This window comes from Papaver somniferum, chromosome 2, assembly GCF_003573695.1.
Source record: "Papaver somniferum cultivar HN1 chromosome 2, ASM357369v1, whole genome shotgun sequence".
Lineage (NCBI taxonomy): Eukaryota > Viridiplantae > Streptophyta > Magnoliopsida > Ranunculales > Papaveraceae > Papaver > Papaver somniferum.
The window spans coordinates 207,783,069-207,803,249 of NC_039359.1; the positions used below are offsets into that span (position 1 = coordinate 207,783,069).

The following is a 20,181-nucleotide window of genomic DNA, read 5'->3' on the forward strand; positions in this document are numbered from 1 at the left end:
TCCAAGCCTTGGGCAACGCTTAAGTCATACATTGCATTCCCTAATTCCTTCCTTGAGCTGGGCCAACTATGAATCAAGGATATGCAACACTATCGCATAGTATGTGTAAGTAACCTTTCTTGTATCGGTCATCTTGATGCTTCATCGTTGGACTATGCAGCTCCATTATCCATACCACTGACTTCGGTATCGCGCCATCTTGGGACTTCACTGTCTCGGACAGTAACAGTTAAGGACAAGTGCTGCTGAAAAGATTCCGAGCTAAATACCCTTGTAGATTTTAATTTCTATAACAGAATGTCTTCACTTTGTTCTTGAGGGACTAAAGACATCGGTAACACGAGTCTTTTGATAAACTATCATGGGCTATATGTTTTTAACTATGCAAGACATCAGAATTTCATTGTTGATTTATAATGCAACCGCTTTATTACGTATCATAAATTAAAATAATATTCATCGATAACTAATATATCCCAGTTGCGAGAGAATGTATCATCTCTTCGAGCAACCACATGGGTTACATGGTTGTCATGGAATACAAGAAAACGTTGCGAGAGAATGTATCATCTCTTCGTGCAACCACATGGGTTACATGGTTGTTATGGAATACAAGAAAACACTAATTAATAGATAGTATTATGAAAGATTTGCAAACCAATCGAGCTCCTCTGAAGTCGACCTTGACCAATTAGGTTCAATCCAAGACCATGATGCCCACCCCTTTGTATCATAAAAATCTTTTGAAGAACGTTGATTCCCAAGAGAATGGTAATTACCTGTATCAAGTGAATACAATAATATTCCTTCCCCATGCAAGGACAATCTAGAAAAATATATCTTGTTCTCCATATCAGCACGCGGAGCAATTCTTGAGACACAAGATGTATAGCTGATGAATAACATATGTTTTCCCAGACTCTTTACTCTGACCCATTCCTTCTTCGAGAAATTTAATCTGAAAATTCCTTTGAATACCCCCATACGTCCTAATTTCACTAATAAAAGATCTCCTCCACACTCCACCAGAAAGCTAGGATATGCACCATCAAATATTCCGCGGGGCTTATTAACAACTTGGTAACTCCAATTAATGTTGTCTTCCGAGCTTAAAGTTCCTACAAGTCCATTATAATCTACAGAATACAAAATCCCTTTGTATAGAACTGGAGTGTTAAGTGATGGCATGTAGTACCCATCCGTATCGATATTATCAAACATGTGATCCCTCCAAGACTTCTCTCCCCTTGCAATGATATAGACACGGATACCCTCATCTTCTTCATCTACTTGAATGCCATAAACTACACAATCAGAACAAGTCGGTAATGAAAAGAATGAGATGTTGGAGAAGTGGTAATGTTGAGGCAAATCCGGAATATTAATGGTCTCTTTCGTGAAGGGGTTGTGAAAGAATAATCTGTGAGCTCCCTCCGACATAAGTAGCCAGCCGTCCTTTTGGAAACGAATTATAGCTCCTTTTAGCAAGGGACGTTCCATAAAGTAGTTCTCATTATTATGCATCGGGTCGACAAAATTGTAGACAGTGCACTCATTGTTGACAGAAAATACTAGCCATGGAGACACATATCTGTTGCTTAAGATCGTACCGGAAGTTGGTGTTTGCTTAAATATAGGTAGATTCGATCGAATTGCTTTACAGACTAATCGAAATTGTTTGTAGTCAATTGGATGGAGATAACTTGCTGTCTTGAGTAGAGTGTCGTCTTGAAGAATACTCCAAGGTCCTTGTTGATTTACTTCTCCCTGATTCTCACATTTGTTATTTAATCTTACTCCAATGCTGGTTATGAAATCTCTTTCTTCCCGTCTATTTAACATAAGTTCAGATCTTTCTTGTTCTCCAACCCTGCAGATTATTGCATAAGTTAACTATTAGTGATAATGGAACAACACTGAGTCAAAAAAAATTTGATTAGCAAGGGAATGCTCGGTACCTGAAAGTGGTAGGCATCATAATCCAATCTGACGAAAAGCATGGTGTTGGAAGCTTTAGACACGGCAACGTTACAGTACCAGTGCCTTCTAATTCAAATTTGTACAAGCTCTGATCCTCGGGCAGTGTGTAATACAAACAACCCCTATTGAAACCCAACTCAGCTGCCGAGCAACAAGCTGTTGTGCTTTTGCCAGAAAAGAGAACATGATCACCAAAACTGCTCACCTCCTTCCACTGCATTAAAGAAAAATTCAACCTGGCAACGTTCAGTGAGATGACTTCCTGACCTTGCACTTCATCGCCTCGAATCGTGTAACGAAAAACAAGCCTGTAAAGTTCGTCACATGATTGCACATATTTTGTTATGGTGCAGCTGGTGTATATTCCTCCTATACAGGGGAGATAGCCGGTGTCATTACATGTCTCAATTGGACTTACACAGAGGCTAAAATTGTCTCCATCTATTTGTTCCACCTCGATCTTGAAATGAGATACATTGGAACTACTTAAACCATACAAACTGCCTTTGAGATAGTGAAGTGATGATATATCATTAGGACCTAGACAATGCACTGCTCTAGTATATTTATGTTTTCTCCATTGTCGTTCTCCAGGGCGGCAAAACAGAAAGATATAATCGCACTCATTATCACGTCGCTCCAAAAGAATGAAAACCAATGATTCGGTTTCATCACCGGAACTACTACTAGTAGTTCCAGTTTTAGGAGGCCCGGTCAAAACACAATCCACTAAAATGTATTTATCGTATGTGTGACCTGAAGAGGGTATGCTAGGTAACTGTATTGTCTCTAACGTTGCAGGATTCCACATAAAACAATCCCCAAAAGTCCAATTTGGGGTGTAATCAACTTTAATCTGATCACATAAAATAACCAACCATCCTTGGTGACATGGTTTCTGATAAAAGGATTTGCCGCTCAACTCTGGTATAAGTTTTTGACAAGTCTTATTATCCGGTTCACATAAGTTGTAAAAAGCTTGATTTTTCATCCTCTTTCCGTAAGGAATTACAAGCCAAGGCGCTAGCTGGGGTAATGGTGGTCTTCCATGTGCACTGCACATTCCCTCCGCCACAGATGATGCTGCTGAAGTTGCCTGTTTTTTTTTAGCCATGAAAGAAATACTGAGAAAAAAAAACCTCCGATGATGAATTGATAGATATTGAGAGTTGTATTTATAAGGGTTTCAGTTTCTATAAAACTATGTGTTTCTAGGATTTCCTTATCTCACAAGGACAATACTTCCTCTTCTCGGTTTTCGACTCCAATTGGGCTTGACACAGCTCCAGAAGTCCATGTACCGTTTACGTATCCAACAGATATCCATCTTTATTTATTTTTCTTTTTCTTTTTTGATATTAAAATAACCAATTTATATTCATGTGGAGATTTTTAGAGCTAACCACATCAAATAAAGAGAAACTCAGGAACCAGTTCGAATTAGTTGCACAATGCCTGTCTGATGTCTCATCCAGCCAACATGGGCTAGTCCATGCCTTCATCAGTGTACAAATCTTCAACTGACCCAAAATCATTGCAGCAGAGTTATAACCTCAAACAGACAAACATTCTATGACACTAAAGTCAGAATCACATTACCTGATTACGACGATGCTTTTTGTTTAACAGATTTAGAATACAGTAATCTAAGTTCAATTCACATGCTACTAGCTACTCATTGTACTTGGCAGTTTAGTCATAACAGTAGCATACTGAAGTGAGGTGTGTTGAGAACTGCAATGAGCTCTGAGGCCTTATTCTGAAAAGTTTAGTGCATTTGTTGGATATGTGTAAAGTGACCTGGTAATGATCTCGGCGAAACAACTACCCGCAGTATAAAGACAAAATCTTCCATGACTTGTCAAGTGACGAATGGGGAAGATGCTTCACCTGCAAAAGAAGCAATTAGCTAATTCACAAAAGAACCTTTTCTTTGGTAGAAGTGATTCTTTCACCAATGAGCTAACTGTGTTCATTTTAACTGTCGATTACCAACTTTCTCAGATTAAGAATCCATTGTGGGAAAAGTTAGTATTTCCACTGATTTTTCACCTAGATTTTCACGGTCAAGAGCATTGATCTCGAATGAAGAATAAATGAGGGTAGAAGTTACCTCCATTAGCAATTCCCCTCGGGTTTTCAGCATGAGCAATAAGTGCCACTTTTCCAACACTTAATTGGAAATCACCTAGTTGACCCCTGCTAGGACCCAAGGCAAAGCACAAAGACTCTTCATAAAGTTCAACTCAACCCATTAAGCGGGTCTTATAATTGGACAATTAGGGCCACACACAGCAAAGAGGTTTGCCTGCAAAACATTATGATATTTTGAAGTAACAAAACAACTTCAAAACTTTCAGATTTGCCTTTTATTGGGAGAAGAAAATGTTAAGTCAGAAAATGTTATATCTAAGTTAACAATTGATGCTTAAGTCAGAAAATATTTGTAAGCTTATCTATATAAAGATTGATCTGAGCACACGCACACTGGGTAACAGAATTTGAACCAGAGCATTCGAAAAACTAGACGTGGAGACTACACAGATAAATAAGCATTGAAGAATGATGTTTTTGATGTAATTCATTCAACTAAACCCAAGGCTTAACATTTGTACTTATCTACGAATTATGGAAAATTGCTGTTTCCGGAGGATGTACTGAACTGCTAAAACCATGTTATTTAGCAGGGGACTGAGTGTTGGGTTCTTTCCAAACAAGGACTGGCAGATGCAAGTGAAAGGAGTGAGCACCTCAGAGGGCTGTCTAACTTGTCCTAAATGAAACAATCTAACTAGTAACATGCAGATAACCATTTCCTTTTTTCGTTGCTTAGTGTTCTCACCAATGTCTGTGTCTAACCCTAGCTTGTGTCATCCAATCTATTAAAAGATTTACGTCTAGACTAAAACCACTGCGAACAGCCTTGTCAGGAAAGAAGGAATTTCTAGGGAATGCCCCCCAGTGGATCATACCTAGTAGAGCTTATTGGGGAAGATTCCCACCTACCAAGAATTGAACTCAATCCTAGCATTAAATACTTGGAAAATGTTTCAACAGTAAAGGATCCCCGTACCCCCACCCTTATATAGAAAATCTTCCGCGAGCGGTTCCTCTCATCCAGATCGAGTAGTTAAGGCCTAGAAACCACTTCCTGAGCTAACCAAGAATCCTAAGTTTGATTTGCATCAGTTCAGAATCACAAGTATAAAACATTATCCTTTGACCAACTTCGCTATGTAGTAGTGAAATGATTTGAACATAGATGATATAGCAGCATCAAAGGTAAAACAACACCAGAAAATTGAACATCTAAAACATGCTCAGACAGAGAAATAACTACAAGGAACAAGAATACAAACCTCGAATGCAAGCGAGACTCTGGCTTTATAAGACTGACCTTTCTCTATAACCCACTGAATATTTGAATCAGCTTCAAATAAAATCCAGGTAGTACAAGCGCAGAAATGGTGTTTGTTAGGTTGTTCTGGTAATGAAACACCCAATAAGTCAGGTTGTGGCCTTGACGCAACAGAACTGATGGAAAATTACAGTAGGATACTGAAATGAGGTGTGTTGAGAACTGCAATAATCTCCGAGGCCATATTCTGAAAAATTGGGTGCTTTGGTTCGATATGTGTGAAGCGACCTGGTAATGATCTCGACGAAACAACTTCTTGCAGTATATCGACAAAATCTTCCATGACTTGTCAAGACACCAATAGGGAAGATACTCCACCTGCAAAAGAAACAATTAGCTAAACCAACATTTATTAAAAAAAGCTAATTGTGTTCATTTTAGCTAACAACATTTGGTTTTGGTAGAAGTAAATCTTTCTCTAACAAAGCTAATTGTGTTCATTTTAGCTGCCATTAGCTAAGAGTAAGAATCCATTGCGGGGAAACGATAGTTTTTTGACTGATTTTTCACCAAGATTTTCACGGCTAACAGTCAACGTCCATATTATCTCAAATAAGAGAAGAAGTTAACTTCATAGCAATTCCCCTCAGTTTTCAGCTTGAGCAGTAAGTGCAACTTTTCTTGACTCTTGATTGGGGATAACCTAGTTAATATTGAAACCATGTAAGTAATAAGTCGGCCCATAAAAGAGACCGGCAAGTAACAAAACAACTACAAAACTTTCAGATTTGGCTTTTATATGCAATATTGAGCGAAGATGAATCAATAGATAACAAAATTCAGTGGCGTATTTCACTTAATACTCCAATCCATGTTATGTCAGAAAACATTTAAAAGATCATATCAGTAAAAAGATTGATCTGAGCACACGCACTGCTAACAGAATTTAAAGGGAAACCTTCAAAAAACTAGAACGTGGAGACAAAATCCAAGGCCTCAAATCTGTACTTATCTTCGAATTAGCAAAATTGCCGTTTCCAGAAGATCCAAATTCTGTGTACTGAACTGCTGAAACCAGGTGTTTTAGCAGGGGACTGAGTGTAGGTAGGGTTCTCTCCAAATGAGGACTGGCAGTCTCAAGTGAAAGCAGTGGGCACCTCAGAGAGTTGTCTAACTTGCCCCGAATGAAATAATCTAACTAGTAACATGCAGATAACCATCTTCTTCTTTTATTGCTTCGTGTTCATAACCAATGTCTGTGTCTAACCGTAGCTTGTGTCATCCAATCTATCAAAAGGTTGACGTCTAGACTAAAACCTTTGCAGACAGCCTTGTCAGGAAAGAAGGAATTTCTAGAGAATGCACCACAGTGGATCCTATCTAGTAGATCTTGTTAGGGCAGATTCCCACCCTAGAATTGACCTCAATCCTAGCATTAAATAGTTCGAAAATGTTTGAACAGTTCGAGTAGAAAATCTTCCGCGAGCGGTTCCTCTCATCCAGCTCGAGTAGTTAAGGCCTAGAAACCACTTCCTGAGCTAATCAAGACTCCTAAGTTTAGTTTCCACCAGTTCAATTAGAATCCCAAGTATATCACAATTATCGTTTGACCAACTTCGCTATGTAGTAGTGAAATGATATAGCAGCATCAAAGGTAAAACATCACCAGAAAATTGAACATCTAAAACACACTCAGATATAGATATAACTATTACGAACAAGAATTCAAACCTCGAATGTAAGCGAGACTTACAAGACTGAGCTTTCTCCATAATCCACTGAATATTTGAATCAGCTTCATAGAAAATCCGAATAGCACCGTGCAGAAATGGTATTTGTGAGGTTTTTCTGATAATGAAACATCCAATTAGTCAGATTGTGGCCTTGGACGCTACAGAACTGATGGAAATGATCCTTTGAGATCCTTTGAGATCTTGTCTAGCAGCTTTCAAGTGAAATCCCAGATGTTGAACCCATTTCCATATCATGAACTGAAGCAACAGTAGGAGCCACATATCTTGCAGTGGGATCCGAATTCGTTGTTTGTTGCCATGAAATGTTCCGCGGTTCCCATGGTTATATGCCCATCAACATTGCAGAATTCCAATTGTCCTTTGACAGCAAGAACGATAAAATCACCAGAACGCGACCAGCAAGCCTATGTCCTTTTGGCTCCCAACCAAGTGCGATAGTGTTGTCATTCTTGTTCTCCAGCTCCAGGACCTCGATAGGTATGTCTCTTTCTTTGATTCGTTAAAGCTCGAAACCAGCATAAGCACTTTTCCTGGTTTTCGTGCACTGGTAAATCTTAATAACGATGTGCTCTCCGTTGCGTTGTCAGTACAAGTTGCAGTGAATAACACTTGAGAGATTCTTCTGCCTGAGTTTCTCTTCCCCAGCAATTTGAACAAGGATCACTCTCCATCTCAGGCACAAAGATAGCAATAATTGGATCAGCCAGCCGGTGACAAACTGAAGTCTAGCATATATACCAACCTTCAAACACTTGTTGTGCATTACAGTGGCAATCTCAGTTTCCAATTTTCTCAAAACACTTGTCACCTTTTCCACCAGCCCATCTAAGAAAAGGCCATGAGAATCCAGACACATTCCCGGTGATCATTCTCTGAACAAACCGAATTCCATATTCATCAATCTCATCATCATCTTCTCTTATCAATTACAAATTCCATAAGCAATTCTTTCATATTAAATGAGACACGTGTACTGAATGTTGCTATTAGTTGAACTTCACTTCTGTTTGTGAGTGCACTGCTTTTGTTGCTGCTGCTAAACCTGATTGTAGATAGGGCTGCACAAGAACCGGTCTAAACGACCTGGACCGGAGTAGAACCGGTGATACTGGATCGGTACCGAATCGGAACCGGCTTGGCCGGGACAGACACCGGTTCTGAAATTTGAGAACCGAACTAGACCGGTACAGACACTGGTTCTTGAAGAGAACCGGACTTGAACCGGACCATCTGTACCGGTTATTATTAGCCGTCAAGATCTGTATAGGGTTTTAATCCTAGCCGTCCAAGACATAGGATGTCGAGAAAAATAAAACAGAAGAAGCATTCTTCATTTCTTTTTCTTCGTTTCTTCTTCTCAGCGAAGGCTGCAGGCTGGATTTTTCTGATCTTCTCTTAGGGTTTGAATCATTTAGATTGAAAATCACTATCAGTGTATCACCATCTCTATCAGGTCAGTATTCTTCTCCTTATGGTTCGAATTGTTTGATTGTATATTGATTTAGGGTTTGATTTTAGATTGATTTAGGGTTTTTACTTGTTTACAGAATTGTGATTTGATCTATATGTTCAGTGGCGTGAAGAAGTGAAGGTAAATCGTTCTTTCTATTCTTCCTCTGTGATTTGATCTCATTTCAATCAAAGATAAATGTTCAGTGTCATAAATTGACACTGCTGTGTTGGGTTAGAATTACATGGAAGATAAAGATTGCTCTTTTATGGCTATAAATATAGTGAGTTGCAATTGTAGTTGTTATTTGATAAAAATTGCTCTTTTATGCTTGAATTCTTATGGGATGTCATTTATTTGATAAAAATTGCTCAATTGTGTTGGGTTAATGCTTGTATTCTGGGTTTATAGAATTTGAAATATCAAGAAAATTTTATAAAAGGGTAAAGAATGTTGGGTGGATTTGAGAGTGGTGTGTTAAGAGTTTGACATCAGAGAATGAAGGAAACAAGTGATTAACTGATTATGTTAAGAACTAGATTAGTACATTGATGCTGAGAAGGAGCGTATAGTGTAATTTCTGAAGTTTTAGAAATTGTGTTAGATTTTACACAGGGATAGTTCTATTATAAGAATGTTAATGTTAGTTGGTAGTTGGGAACTAGTGATAAAACTTTAGGAACCTGACAAAGAGCTGCTTGATTCATGACTCTGCTTCATTATCATTCCTCTTTTGCTGTAGAGTGGTTGTTATCAAAACTAAAAAGAGAGTTGTTTGTTTCATTGTGACAGTATTCAATCTGTTCACACGCAGTTTTTTTCTCCTTTTGTTTGTCTTTTTGGAATCATGCGTTATTCACACGCAGTTTTTTTCCCCTTTTACTCTCTTAGTCAGTTCATTGTCATTTGTCATTGTAGATGATAGTCTTACTGATGGTTTTCAAATAGTGATTGTAGTAGTGGTAAAAACTGGGTCTTTTCAGACTTGTGAAGGTAACAAAATTTCTAGATTTAAATAAAATTTAAGAAAAATAGCAAACTGAAGTAAAATTTTATGGAGAAATAGGGGTTAAGATTCCACCAATCAACAATACTTATGTGATCTAATATTTTTTTACTATGCAATTTAAATAATTGGGTTGATTCTAAAAATTGCCAAGAGCAGATTTTCCAAAATATCAAATGTTAATCACAAGTATAATGCATCAAGAGTCTAAAACTAAGCATGCATTATCAAGGGAAAACACAGTTGATTAATAAAAACCATTTAAATCATTTTTATCAATGCAATTAATCATATAAAAATATTGCATAAATTAATAAAATAGAGATTACCACATAATTATTGTGAGAATGGCTTCCTCTGTCACCCCTTGGATTGGGTTTAGCTCCTCATCCCAAAAACATGATCATAAGATGTATTCATGGCTTAATAATGTGTTTTTATTGATGAAAATGGTGTAAAAAGAAGTTTGCAACGCTGTATAAATGTTACAGCGTCACTGTTACAAAGTGGAAGGGTCTTAAAAACAACGATAGTAGCACTAACTGCTGTAAAACAACGACAGTTGGTTTTGAAATAAGACTGCTGAAGAACGACGGACTCTGCGAGTCTGTTCTTCGTGTTCTTCAGGTTCTTCAATGGCAGCAGCAGCAGCAACACCAATTCTCTGTAACTTCCTCTACTCGTCTCTAAACTCCTCCTAACTCTCTCCTAAGGGTTTCTAACCCCTTTAATGACTTGAAACAACTCTTATATATCCCACAGACCCAAATATCTCGTATAAATTCCGACTTTTTCTTTCTTTTTCTTCTCTGCGCTGTTGAGAGAATAATCGCTTCTGTTGAGCTTTTTCACGTGCTGTTAGCTATAAAATAGCTACCAAACTCTTTCCTAGACTTGAATAAGACCATGTACATGTTAATCCAGCGTCAAAGTCCTCCAGAAATCTCTCAAAAATCTCCTGAACTCGAAACAGAACACGTCTCTCTGTTGAGACTTTGAAACTCTCTCTCGGCCATTCCAGCCCAATTGGTTGGGTCCAATTGATTGTATCAGGCCTGTTTAGTCATGCAGAGTCCATACGTACCAAATACAGCAATTGAATCTCTTAAAATCACGTCCAAAATTCGATCTTCAAATCTGCCAGACGCTGCATGCATTTTCCCGCCAAAATTTGCTTTTAAATTTGAGAAGTTGACCTCCCCTTATCTGTGGCTGGTCTCCCTTTAGCAGATGCCTGGAAATGGGTCACCCCTTAGTAATTAGGTTACCCCTTATCCAAAATCAAGGGTCCGTATAGCAAGTGTCCTCTGGGGCATTTTCCGCACTTTTTTCGGGGTTCCTCCGGGGTATTTCTGGGATACTTCCGGTACACTTCTGAGGCGCTTCCGGTACGTTATCAACGGAGGTCCAAATGCCACATTTTTAGCCAAATTCGCCGCAAGAGATTATTTTCCAAAAACACCTACAAATACATAAAATAACCAAATAAGTACAATATCGAGTACTAACAATATATACAAATGAGCTATATTAGACACATAAATGCGTCTATCACTTACACTCTTACTGTGTTATGTATTGGTAGTGATATGAACCATGCTACTTGTAAATTTTCTAACTTGCTTCTCATTTTTCTCATTTTTCAACACGGGTCTCTGGTCTCCCTTTATGTCTCAGCAAAGCATCATTGACTTTAGTTTCTCTATGTTATTAACTATTTTAATATTTGTGAAAATTAAAATATCAGATCCTTTGGGTAGTTTTTATTTTCTCACTAACAATAAATATACACTGTATAGTTTTTTTTTTGGTTTAATCATAGTGTGATCATATTCATTTTTTTAATCTTACACTTCTTAGTATGTTAGAATAGAACACAGAGTTTCGACTTAGTCATGGATAGTAAGTATCTCCTTGTAGTGAGTAGTGACACGGAGATAGGTGCACTGCCGTTAGCTTAGCTGTCTGCAGATAATCACATTGAATGTTTTAGATGCCTTAACGAAATTGTTTCTTACCCAAATTGGACACTGATCGAGTATTTCCTAGGCTTTCCATATTCAGCCCTATATCTCATTAAATATGCTTATAAAATCACCTGTGGTAGAGATTCAACTAGCACATTCTGTGCATTGTAAATATTTATTAGGACATTCTGTGCACATTCTAATTAAACAACCCTTTTTGTTATTAAAAATATTTATTAGTTTAATCGACTAGGACATTCTGTGCATTGTAAATTTGTAATTGTTGGTGTGTGATTGCAATAATCTGAATGTAATTGGTTCTGTTTTATGTTTGTTAGATGACCACATCAAATGCAACTCCAAATACAAATGCAACTGCAACTCCAACTACAAGTACAACTCAACAAACAGAAGTTAGATCATCCTCTCAAGCTGCATCTCACACAAATGAATCTGAAACTGCAACTCCAACAAGTAAAGGTAGAGCTGAAGCAGTTGAAGTTGGTGATAGCAAAAAGAATCACGACAGAGTGAGATCAACTGTTTGGTTGGAAATGACTAGGATAGATGATAAATGGGCTGAATGTCGTTATTGCCACAATAAATACAAAGCTCACAATGACAATAATGGCACTTCTGGATTGCGAAAGCATTTGAATAGATGTCTAAAGAATCCTAATAGGAAGAAAGAAAAGGGACAACCATCTCTGTTGATGCCACCCCCAAAACCAGGTCAGGATGGTAAACTTATTGCTCATACTTACAATTATGATAGGTTAAGAAGGCGTCTTGTTGAGTGGATAATTATGGATGAAATTCCTTTTAGAAAAGTAGAAGGGTCAGGCTTTGTGGCATTGATGCAAGAGGCATAACCTAGGTTCAAGGTTCCAGGACGTATGACAATTTATAGGGATATGTTAAAGATGTATGTAGAAGAGAAGAATAACCTAAAAACTTACTTCTTGACATCTAAGCAGAGCGTATCTTTGACAACTGGCACATGGACATCACCAAATAATTTTAATTATATTTGTGTAACCGCTCACTACATTGATCAGAACTGGAAACTGCAGAAGAGAATACTCATGTTTTGTCAAGTTGAAGGTCACACAGGTATTGCAATCGATGAGAAGTTGGTGGATTTTTTGGAAGATTGGGTCTAAAAGATATATTTGGTGTCACTCTAGACAATGTCAGCGCCAACAAAGTAGCTATAGATCATCTGAAGCAAGTTGTTACTAGCTGGATAAGATCACCAATCAGAGCTAAATATTTACATGTAACATTCTCATTTCACATCATTAATTTATTTTGGAATTTGTCACATGCATCTTATGAGTTATGACTAATTTTTCTTGATTATTTGTTTATTGTTATCAGGTGAGGTGTTCAGCCCATGTTCTTGCTCTTATCATAAAAGATGCAGTACGACTCTTTAATGAATCTGTTAAAAGGATAAGGTCAGTTGTAAAATATGTTCTTGGTTCTCCTTCTAGGTATGAAAAGTTTAAACAATGTGCTTCCCTAGCAAAGATAAATTACAAGAAAGCACTGAATTTAGATGTATACACTCGATGGAATAACACTTACTTGATGTTAGAAGCTGCTCAAAGATATGAAAAAGTTTTTGCAATGTTAGCACAGATTGGTAAGGACTTTCAAGAGAGGTTTATTTTTGAGCAAGACAAGGAATCTGTTTTACCAAGTGATGCTGATATTGAGGAAGCTATAACTAGTGATGATATCTTGGAAGAAGTGGTTGAGGATATGGAAGAAGATGAAGAGGTTGAGGATATGGAAGAAGAGGTAAATAAGAAGAAGAAAAAGAAAGTAAAGACTCATGCTCCTTATGCAGAAGATTGGTCTTATACTAGAGGTCTTATGAAGTGTTTAAAGGTATTCTTCGATGCAACTGTCAATTTTTCTACTTCTACACAAGTCACTACTCATTCTTTCTTATGGGAGTTGGTATTCATCCATGAACAATTAATTGAATTTAGAGAAAATGTAGCATCAGATCCATTTATTGCACGTATGTCTCGTCTTATGTTTGCCAAGTACAATAAGTATTGGGGTGTGTACGAGAAAATGAATCCTGTTATGTTTTTTGCTCAATTGTTGGATCCAAGAGAGAAACTAAAGGGGCTAAAATTTACTCTTAACTGTTTGTTTGAGAACAATTTGTGAGAGGTTCAAAGAATCATGAGAAAGGTGAAATTAGAATTTCAGGAACTCTTTGATGATTATAGTTCAGTGTATTCAACTCATGAGGAAGGGTCATCTAGTGTTGCTTCGGTAGTTGCCAGTTCAGTTAGCACGCCATCTCAAGGGTTGAAATCAAGAATTCAATCAAGGAAGAGACAGCATTGGGACAACCCAAGTTGTGTTGATGAAGCAAGAACAACGGAGTTAGATAGGTACTTGACAGATGTGATGATGGATGGAAAAATGCGTGAAGTAGATCAAGATGATGACTTTGACATATTGGCTTGGTGGCAGGCTAATGCAAACAGGTATAAGGTACTGTCCTACATTGCAAGAGATATATTATCCTTGCCCGTGTCTTTAGTATCCTCTGAATCAGCTTTTAGCACCGGGAAGCGCGTGCTTACTCCATGGAGAGCTTCTATGTCTACAAAGACGGTTGAGGCATTGCTCTGTACACAAAGCTATTTACAAAAACCCATTGATCTTAATCTTCTATGTAATTATGTACCTGATGATGATGGTGAAGATGCGGCAGGTACTTATTTAGGTTTTTCTTCTTTTTTGTTTTTTTAATAGTAATTACTTTTATTGTATTAACTGAAGTTTAATTATTTCTTTTTGTTTTTTTTTTTTTACCTGTTGCAGTCATAATTGAGAATTTCCTAAAAGCGTGAAGTTTATTTCTTGGCTCCTTGCTAAGAAATGGAAGGTTGGTAACTTTCTTTATCTTTCTTGCTGTCCTTGTTGAAACATAATTTAGATTCATTTCTATATCAAATTCTCATTACTACTATGTAACTTATGGAAATGAATGCAGGCTAGGATTGCAAATTGCAAATGAATGCAGGCTAGAATTGCAAATTGCAACTGCAGGCTTTGCAACCATCCATTTTCGTTTGTAATGATCACATTTCATTTCTTATTTTGGATTTGTTGTTTTGAAGTTATGGAAATGTTGAACTTAAGTATGTACGCAACCTGAACTTATTTTGGATACATTGATCATATGGAAATGTTGTATAACTTAGTATTAGTTTGTAACGTTTTCCGGGTGAAAAAACCGGTACCGGTCCGGTACGGTACAGGTACAACACCAAGTACAAGTACAGGTACCGGTACTCAAAAAGAGGTACCGGTCAACACCAAGTACAGACACCGGTTCCATAAGAGAACCGGTCCGTACCGGAGTATGTGCAGCCCTAATTGTAGATAATACTGCCATCTCAGTCCTATACCAAGTATTCTTTTCGTTTCGTTTCACTGCTGCCCCCTTTTCAGCATATTATTCATCACTTTGTTTCTAGACTTGCTTGATCTTTGGTTCTAGACCTGCTTGATTGTTGTCAATTAGCCACCTGCAAATACTCCGGCACCTAAATCAACTCGCCCATACAACACAAAACCTGCACTTAGCCTGGACTTGTTTCTGCAATATTATGATAGTTGGTCAAGAGTTCATTAAAACGATGCTCAACTGTAAAACACATTATATCCACTTCTCGTGGACTTTGAGGTTTGTAGTTGACGAACTTGTCTGCGAATTACCTGATTCATTCTGGTGAAGCTGGAGGAAACAACTGTTTTCGTTGAGTGACTTAATTTGGATCTCAAGGTTCTGAACCCTTCGTTCCTGTCTCTTTCTTGACTTTAGTGCTCTTCCTATGGCTTGAACACAATGTCGAGGAAACAACTGTATTCTTGGACATCAAATCATGGACTTTCAGGTTCGTAGTTGACGAACTTGTCTGCGAATTTACCTGGACCACATCACTTGAAGATCCAGTCGCAGAATTATTTGGCAGCATAGAAACAGCAACAAACTTTCCATCTTCTGTCAGATAGATTTCGGCGAACGAATGTGCAGTCATATGACTAAGCAGTTCATTAACACGATGCTACACCAAGTATTCTTTTCTTCCATCATATTTGACACAGTTTGTTCGCACCTTCATCAGGAATATCGAGCCAGGAGATGTCGCCGTCTTCTCCCTCTTCTCTAACTCCTCTTTCAGTAATTTTTTTGCTGATTTCCATAACTGCATCCCACCAATTAGCAACACATAAGACCTCATCATCCCTATCTTCAGAATCATCGTAATCATCATTCCCATCAAAAGTTTTGATGTCAGTCTTCCGAAATAGCACAGGTTTGATATTCTTTTTTATATCACATTCTCTAGATTAGATGGTCCTGATTTCCTTTGTTTCCAATAAGTTACCACCTTCCAGGGTCCTTTACCTTTCTCGACGCTGCTCTGCCTCCCTGCTTACTTCAAAACTCTTCCATTGCGTCCTTTTGAAACATTCCACAACGTATTTATAAAGTTTTCTTTCTGTTTTGCCCTCCCTCTTTGGCGTCCCTACCATAAAGTGTTCTTTCCGTTTGACCGCTAGCCCCCTTTTCAATTCATTACTTTGTTCTTCAGACTTGCTTGATTGTTACTTCCCCACCTGAAATACTCTCCGATACAACACTGAATTTGAACTTGTTTCTGCAATATTATGATGGTTAGTCAGAAATGAATTTGCGTTCTTTTGACAGTTACTCAGTTATTCATTGAAACGATGCTAGACTGTATAACATTAGATGCATCACATAGATTCAGTTGTCATTAAGACGATGCTACACAGTGATATATTAGATGCATCACATGGATTTCAGCAAATGAATATGCAGTCTTATGAATGTTTATTAGTGCAAAGAATCATCAATACAGAATACACGAAATCAGACATTAGAGTGTGCCCAAGCATATGAATGTTTTATTAGTTTGACTCACAATACTAAATCAGAGTTAGGTATTCTGAATCTTACATTCCAAAGTTTGTTTTCATGCAGGTCAAATCCAATGTGCTAAAAAATCAAAGGCGACGCACCCATGCCACTGTGGGCACATTGCTTACAGTGTTAAGCAACTTAAAGAACACAAAAAAAAAAAACAAGAAGCACTGAAGGTAAGGTACAGGAATGGTAAAATTGAAGTTAGACGTACAGGATAAGTAAGACAGAAGGTATATGGGTTTCTGCCATTTTCACAAACTTCAAACAAATATTGTAATAATGATGGGTTTTGATACATTTAGATAATACAAGTAATGTTCTAATCTACACAATAGTATCTTATCTACATTAGTTGGGTTTAATACATTCAATTAATACAAGTAATGTTCTGATCCACCCAATCTTCTGATGATCTTATTTTAAATTAAATTAGCACTTGTTTTTGATGTTCTTTAGTATTACATGAATGGAAATAAGATAGCATACACAGATCAAGGTTTAGAGCTTACGGATTGAAGTAGCGAGCTTGAGAGTCTTGAAGCAAATATGAAGAGCTTCATTGAAGTAGTGCACCTGGTTTTTTCCAAACCAAAAATTTGGAAAACATTTATTAGAAATCAGAAAAACAAACAAGGTATGGCAATTTAATAATTCATCTGGTTTGAAATAGGCATTCAATCATTCTAGCACGTTTAATAGGATTTAGTCTCAACAATCAACAAACATAAAATTAAAAAGCACATCTAGAATTTGAAAAACTCTTTTCTTCCTGGCCTCATTGATTAACCATCACTTAATGTTTAACTAATCAGAACAAAAAAATCAAAAATTAGTAGATGTCACAAAAACTAAAAGATCAATTGACATCTGAATTTTTTTAACCAATTCTTTGTGAGGTGGAGATATTCTTTCTGATTTTAAAAATCAGAACATAACACATAGTCTAAGAAACCAACAAACAGAAGACTAAAACACAGCAATGCATACCCTTCTCCTAATGACGAAAGATCCCATTGACAAACGTTGGAGGCTTGTAGATTAGACTCTAACATATTATCAACATCGCCACATCCATGGAGAGTCATACGTTCCTGACACATCTATGGAAAAGATTGTGGTGGTGTTTGTGATGATGGAGAGACATAGAGGTGGTTCAGATCTATCTCTTGAGATGTGTTCACATCATATAAACCACCCTTGTATTTATTCATCAGAACATAACACATATCCATGCATCATAGTTATATATGAATTGTCACTACCTTGATAAGCAACCAGCAGTTGAGACCAGTGGTGATGATCAACGGAGTTTTTCATGGTTTTCTTGAAGAGATGAGATGCCCTTTCTTGATTTGATTTTGAAAGAAAAGAAGAAGATGAAGAGAGAGGAGAGAGGTGCAAAGAAGAAGTAATTTTCATTAAATTATGAGTCCTGAAAAACGGAGAGGTAGTTAGCGTGTCAAACGCTAACCAGTAATTAAGATTATGATTTGCTAGTCTCTATGATACTAATGGCGGTGAGATGTCACCAATACGAATACGTGTCGGGCAAACATGGTTAACTCCAAAATATTCATCTAACTAAACCGTTTTTACCCCAATGACAATGGCCACGTGGCTGGGAAATAAGATTTTATTTTATTTTAGTTAATAAAATCCGGAATAGAATAAGAAAAAAATATTGATTTACCAAAATTTCTCTAATTAAGGAAAACTAAAATCCAGTAATTACCTTTTTTTAAGCAATTCCAAAATTAATTAATACTTATAATTTCCATTCGTACTTTCACGTCAAGAACAGTAGAACATCAGTAATTTAAGTTGGCACATACGCACTGCAGCGGAGCATGTGAACCCATTTTTGCCATTCTTGATTTACTGCAACTCACTGTGACTCTTTTGTCTTTTCTTTTCGTATATTCCTCAGGTAAATTTCCAAAGATTTTCATAAAAAAGCAAAGAAAAAATAAATCATTTATGAAAATATAATAATAATGTAAATCAAGGACCTTTAAGAGCATTTACAGGAGAGTGTGGAAGTCTTAATTTCTTTTGACACCTAGGATTTTAGACCCTCATTTGAATTGAATCCATCTCCAATAGCAAGTCCTATAAAATGGGAAGGGTGTCCAAATAAAAACAAAGATCTTAGAGAAAGTCTTATTTAGATCTTGGAAATGACCTTCATGTCATCTTTTTAAATATTTTTTGAATAATTTTTTTTTTCAAATTTTTTTTCTAAAATATTAAAAAAAAATCATTTTTATCTTTATCCAAAAAAACAAATTTTAAAATTAACACCCCACACTGATGGAGATGGTTCAGGAGAAAAACCTTACTCTTTTTGCTAAATGTATATAACCTTACAAATAAGCATCTTAATAAAAACTCTACCTAGGATTAGTAGCACCTTGCTGGAGATACTCCAAGGCTCCTCGAGAAAAAGCTAGAACATAAATCGTATTTGACCTTAAACTTTGCCTAAACAGTGAGAGACAAATCAGACTGTAAAAAGTGGTTTTACCAGGGAATCTCTTTTTTAAAGCAGACTCAGAACTTGTAGCCAAAGCCTGTTTATCATTCTTACTGTGATAGCCTATCAAGACATACAGTACATATCACGTCTTGGCGTATTCTACTAGGCTGATCCTAACGGTTTCTGTTAACTGTAACCGTGGTTAAAACATAGTGGTAGGGTGGGTTCGGTCTTTGGAAAGGCTGTTGATTATTTTGATCTTTTTAAATAGGCACATCTCGTGATGTGTAAGAGAATTGATTTGCCCGATAAATATAGTAAAGCCCGTCCCATGCGCTGTCGTTACATCATTTTCCACCCACTAGCTTTGAATATCATTTCCCACCCACTTGCTTTAAATTTACAAAAGAAAAAAAAGAAGAAGAAAATGATTCTTCCATCGTATGGTCCATTTAGTACACTGTGCACACCATTACTGGTACGAAGGCTTAGCAACCTCTCATCTCTTGATCTTGATCTTGATCCCAGTTTGCTTTCACACACACACAAAAAAAAAAAAAAAGGTGCCCTTAGTAATTTTAGAGAGCACCCCCTACAGATCTCCGTCTGTGGGATAACGGAGAAGGGATTTGGCGATTGTGGATGTTGACGTTTTGGGTAGCTAGACTCACCCTGTGACTGGCTCGATCCTGAATTGAGGCATGCCTTGACGATGAAAGGCAAACAAAATTTAAGAAATTTCATTGGATCGGTCCTGAATTTCAACTGCCAAGACACAACAAAATCCATACATGACCCTGCGGCCTCCATCTTATTTACAAGAAGCTATAAATGCTAAAAAAAAAATGCCGGAGCGTGTAACTATAAATGCTGTGGCAACAGGATGAGGACGTTCAAAACCAACATAGTAAATCAAATGACAAACAACGTACGTTCCCTAGCTTGAGTTGAGCTCAAATCTAGATCATTACATGTCATGATACAGTGTGTATGGCTTCCACTCTAGCTCCTCAGTTTTCTCTTCCCATTCTATTTCAGTTCTCCAATTCCTTCCTATATATATATCACGATTTGTTTATATATTAGATCCCCAGGTAGAAGATTAGTACTCTACATTCCTTTTCTGCCTAAATGACCATGCCCATGTCTCTCGGGGTTCTGTTGCTAGGGAGTAATGCATCCGTTCAGGGGATTCAAATG

General features: G+C 37.2%; 3 protein-coding genes across 3 annotated transcripts; 2 read left to right on the plus strand and 1 right to left on the minus strand.

Moving 5' to 3' along the window:
* Positions 1–502: 502 nt before the first annotated feature.
* LOC113354450 (F-box/kelch-repeat protein At1g57790-like) lies at positions 503–2,256 on the minus strand. The gene is made up of 2 exons (XM_026597777.1): positions 1,959–2,256; positions 503–1,870 (listed from the first exon to the last, which is right to left on the minus strand). The coding sequence occupies exons 1-2, from the start codon at positions 2,198–2,200 to the stop codon at positions 640–642; spliced, it is 1,473 nt and encodes a 490-aa protein (XP_026453562.1). The 5' UTR covers positions 2,201–2,256; the 3' UTR covers positions 503–639.
* Positions 2,257–11,853: 9,597 nt separating this feature from the next.
* Positions 11,854–12,387, plus strand: LOC113352672. Its single transcript, XM_026596469.1, has one exon. The coding sequence runs from the start codon at positions 11,854–11,856 to the stop codon at positions 12,385–12,387; it is 534 nt and encodes a 177-aa protein (XP_026452254.1).
* Positions 12,388–12,438: 51 nt separating this feature from the next.
* On the plus strand, positions 12,439–13,702 carry LOC113352673 (zinc finger BED domain-containing protein RICESLEEPER 2-like). Its single transcript, XM_026596470.1, has 3 exons — positions 12,439–12,672; positions 12,896–13,273; positions 13,412–13,702. Exons 1-3 carry the CDS (start codon positions 12,439–12,441, stop codon positions 13,700–13,702), a joined length of 903 nt encoding a protein of 300 aa, XP_026452255.1.
* Positions 13,703–20,181: the final 6,479 nt, after the last annotated feature.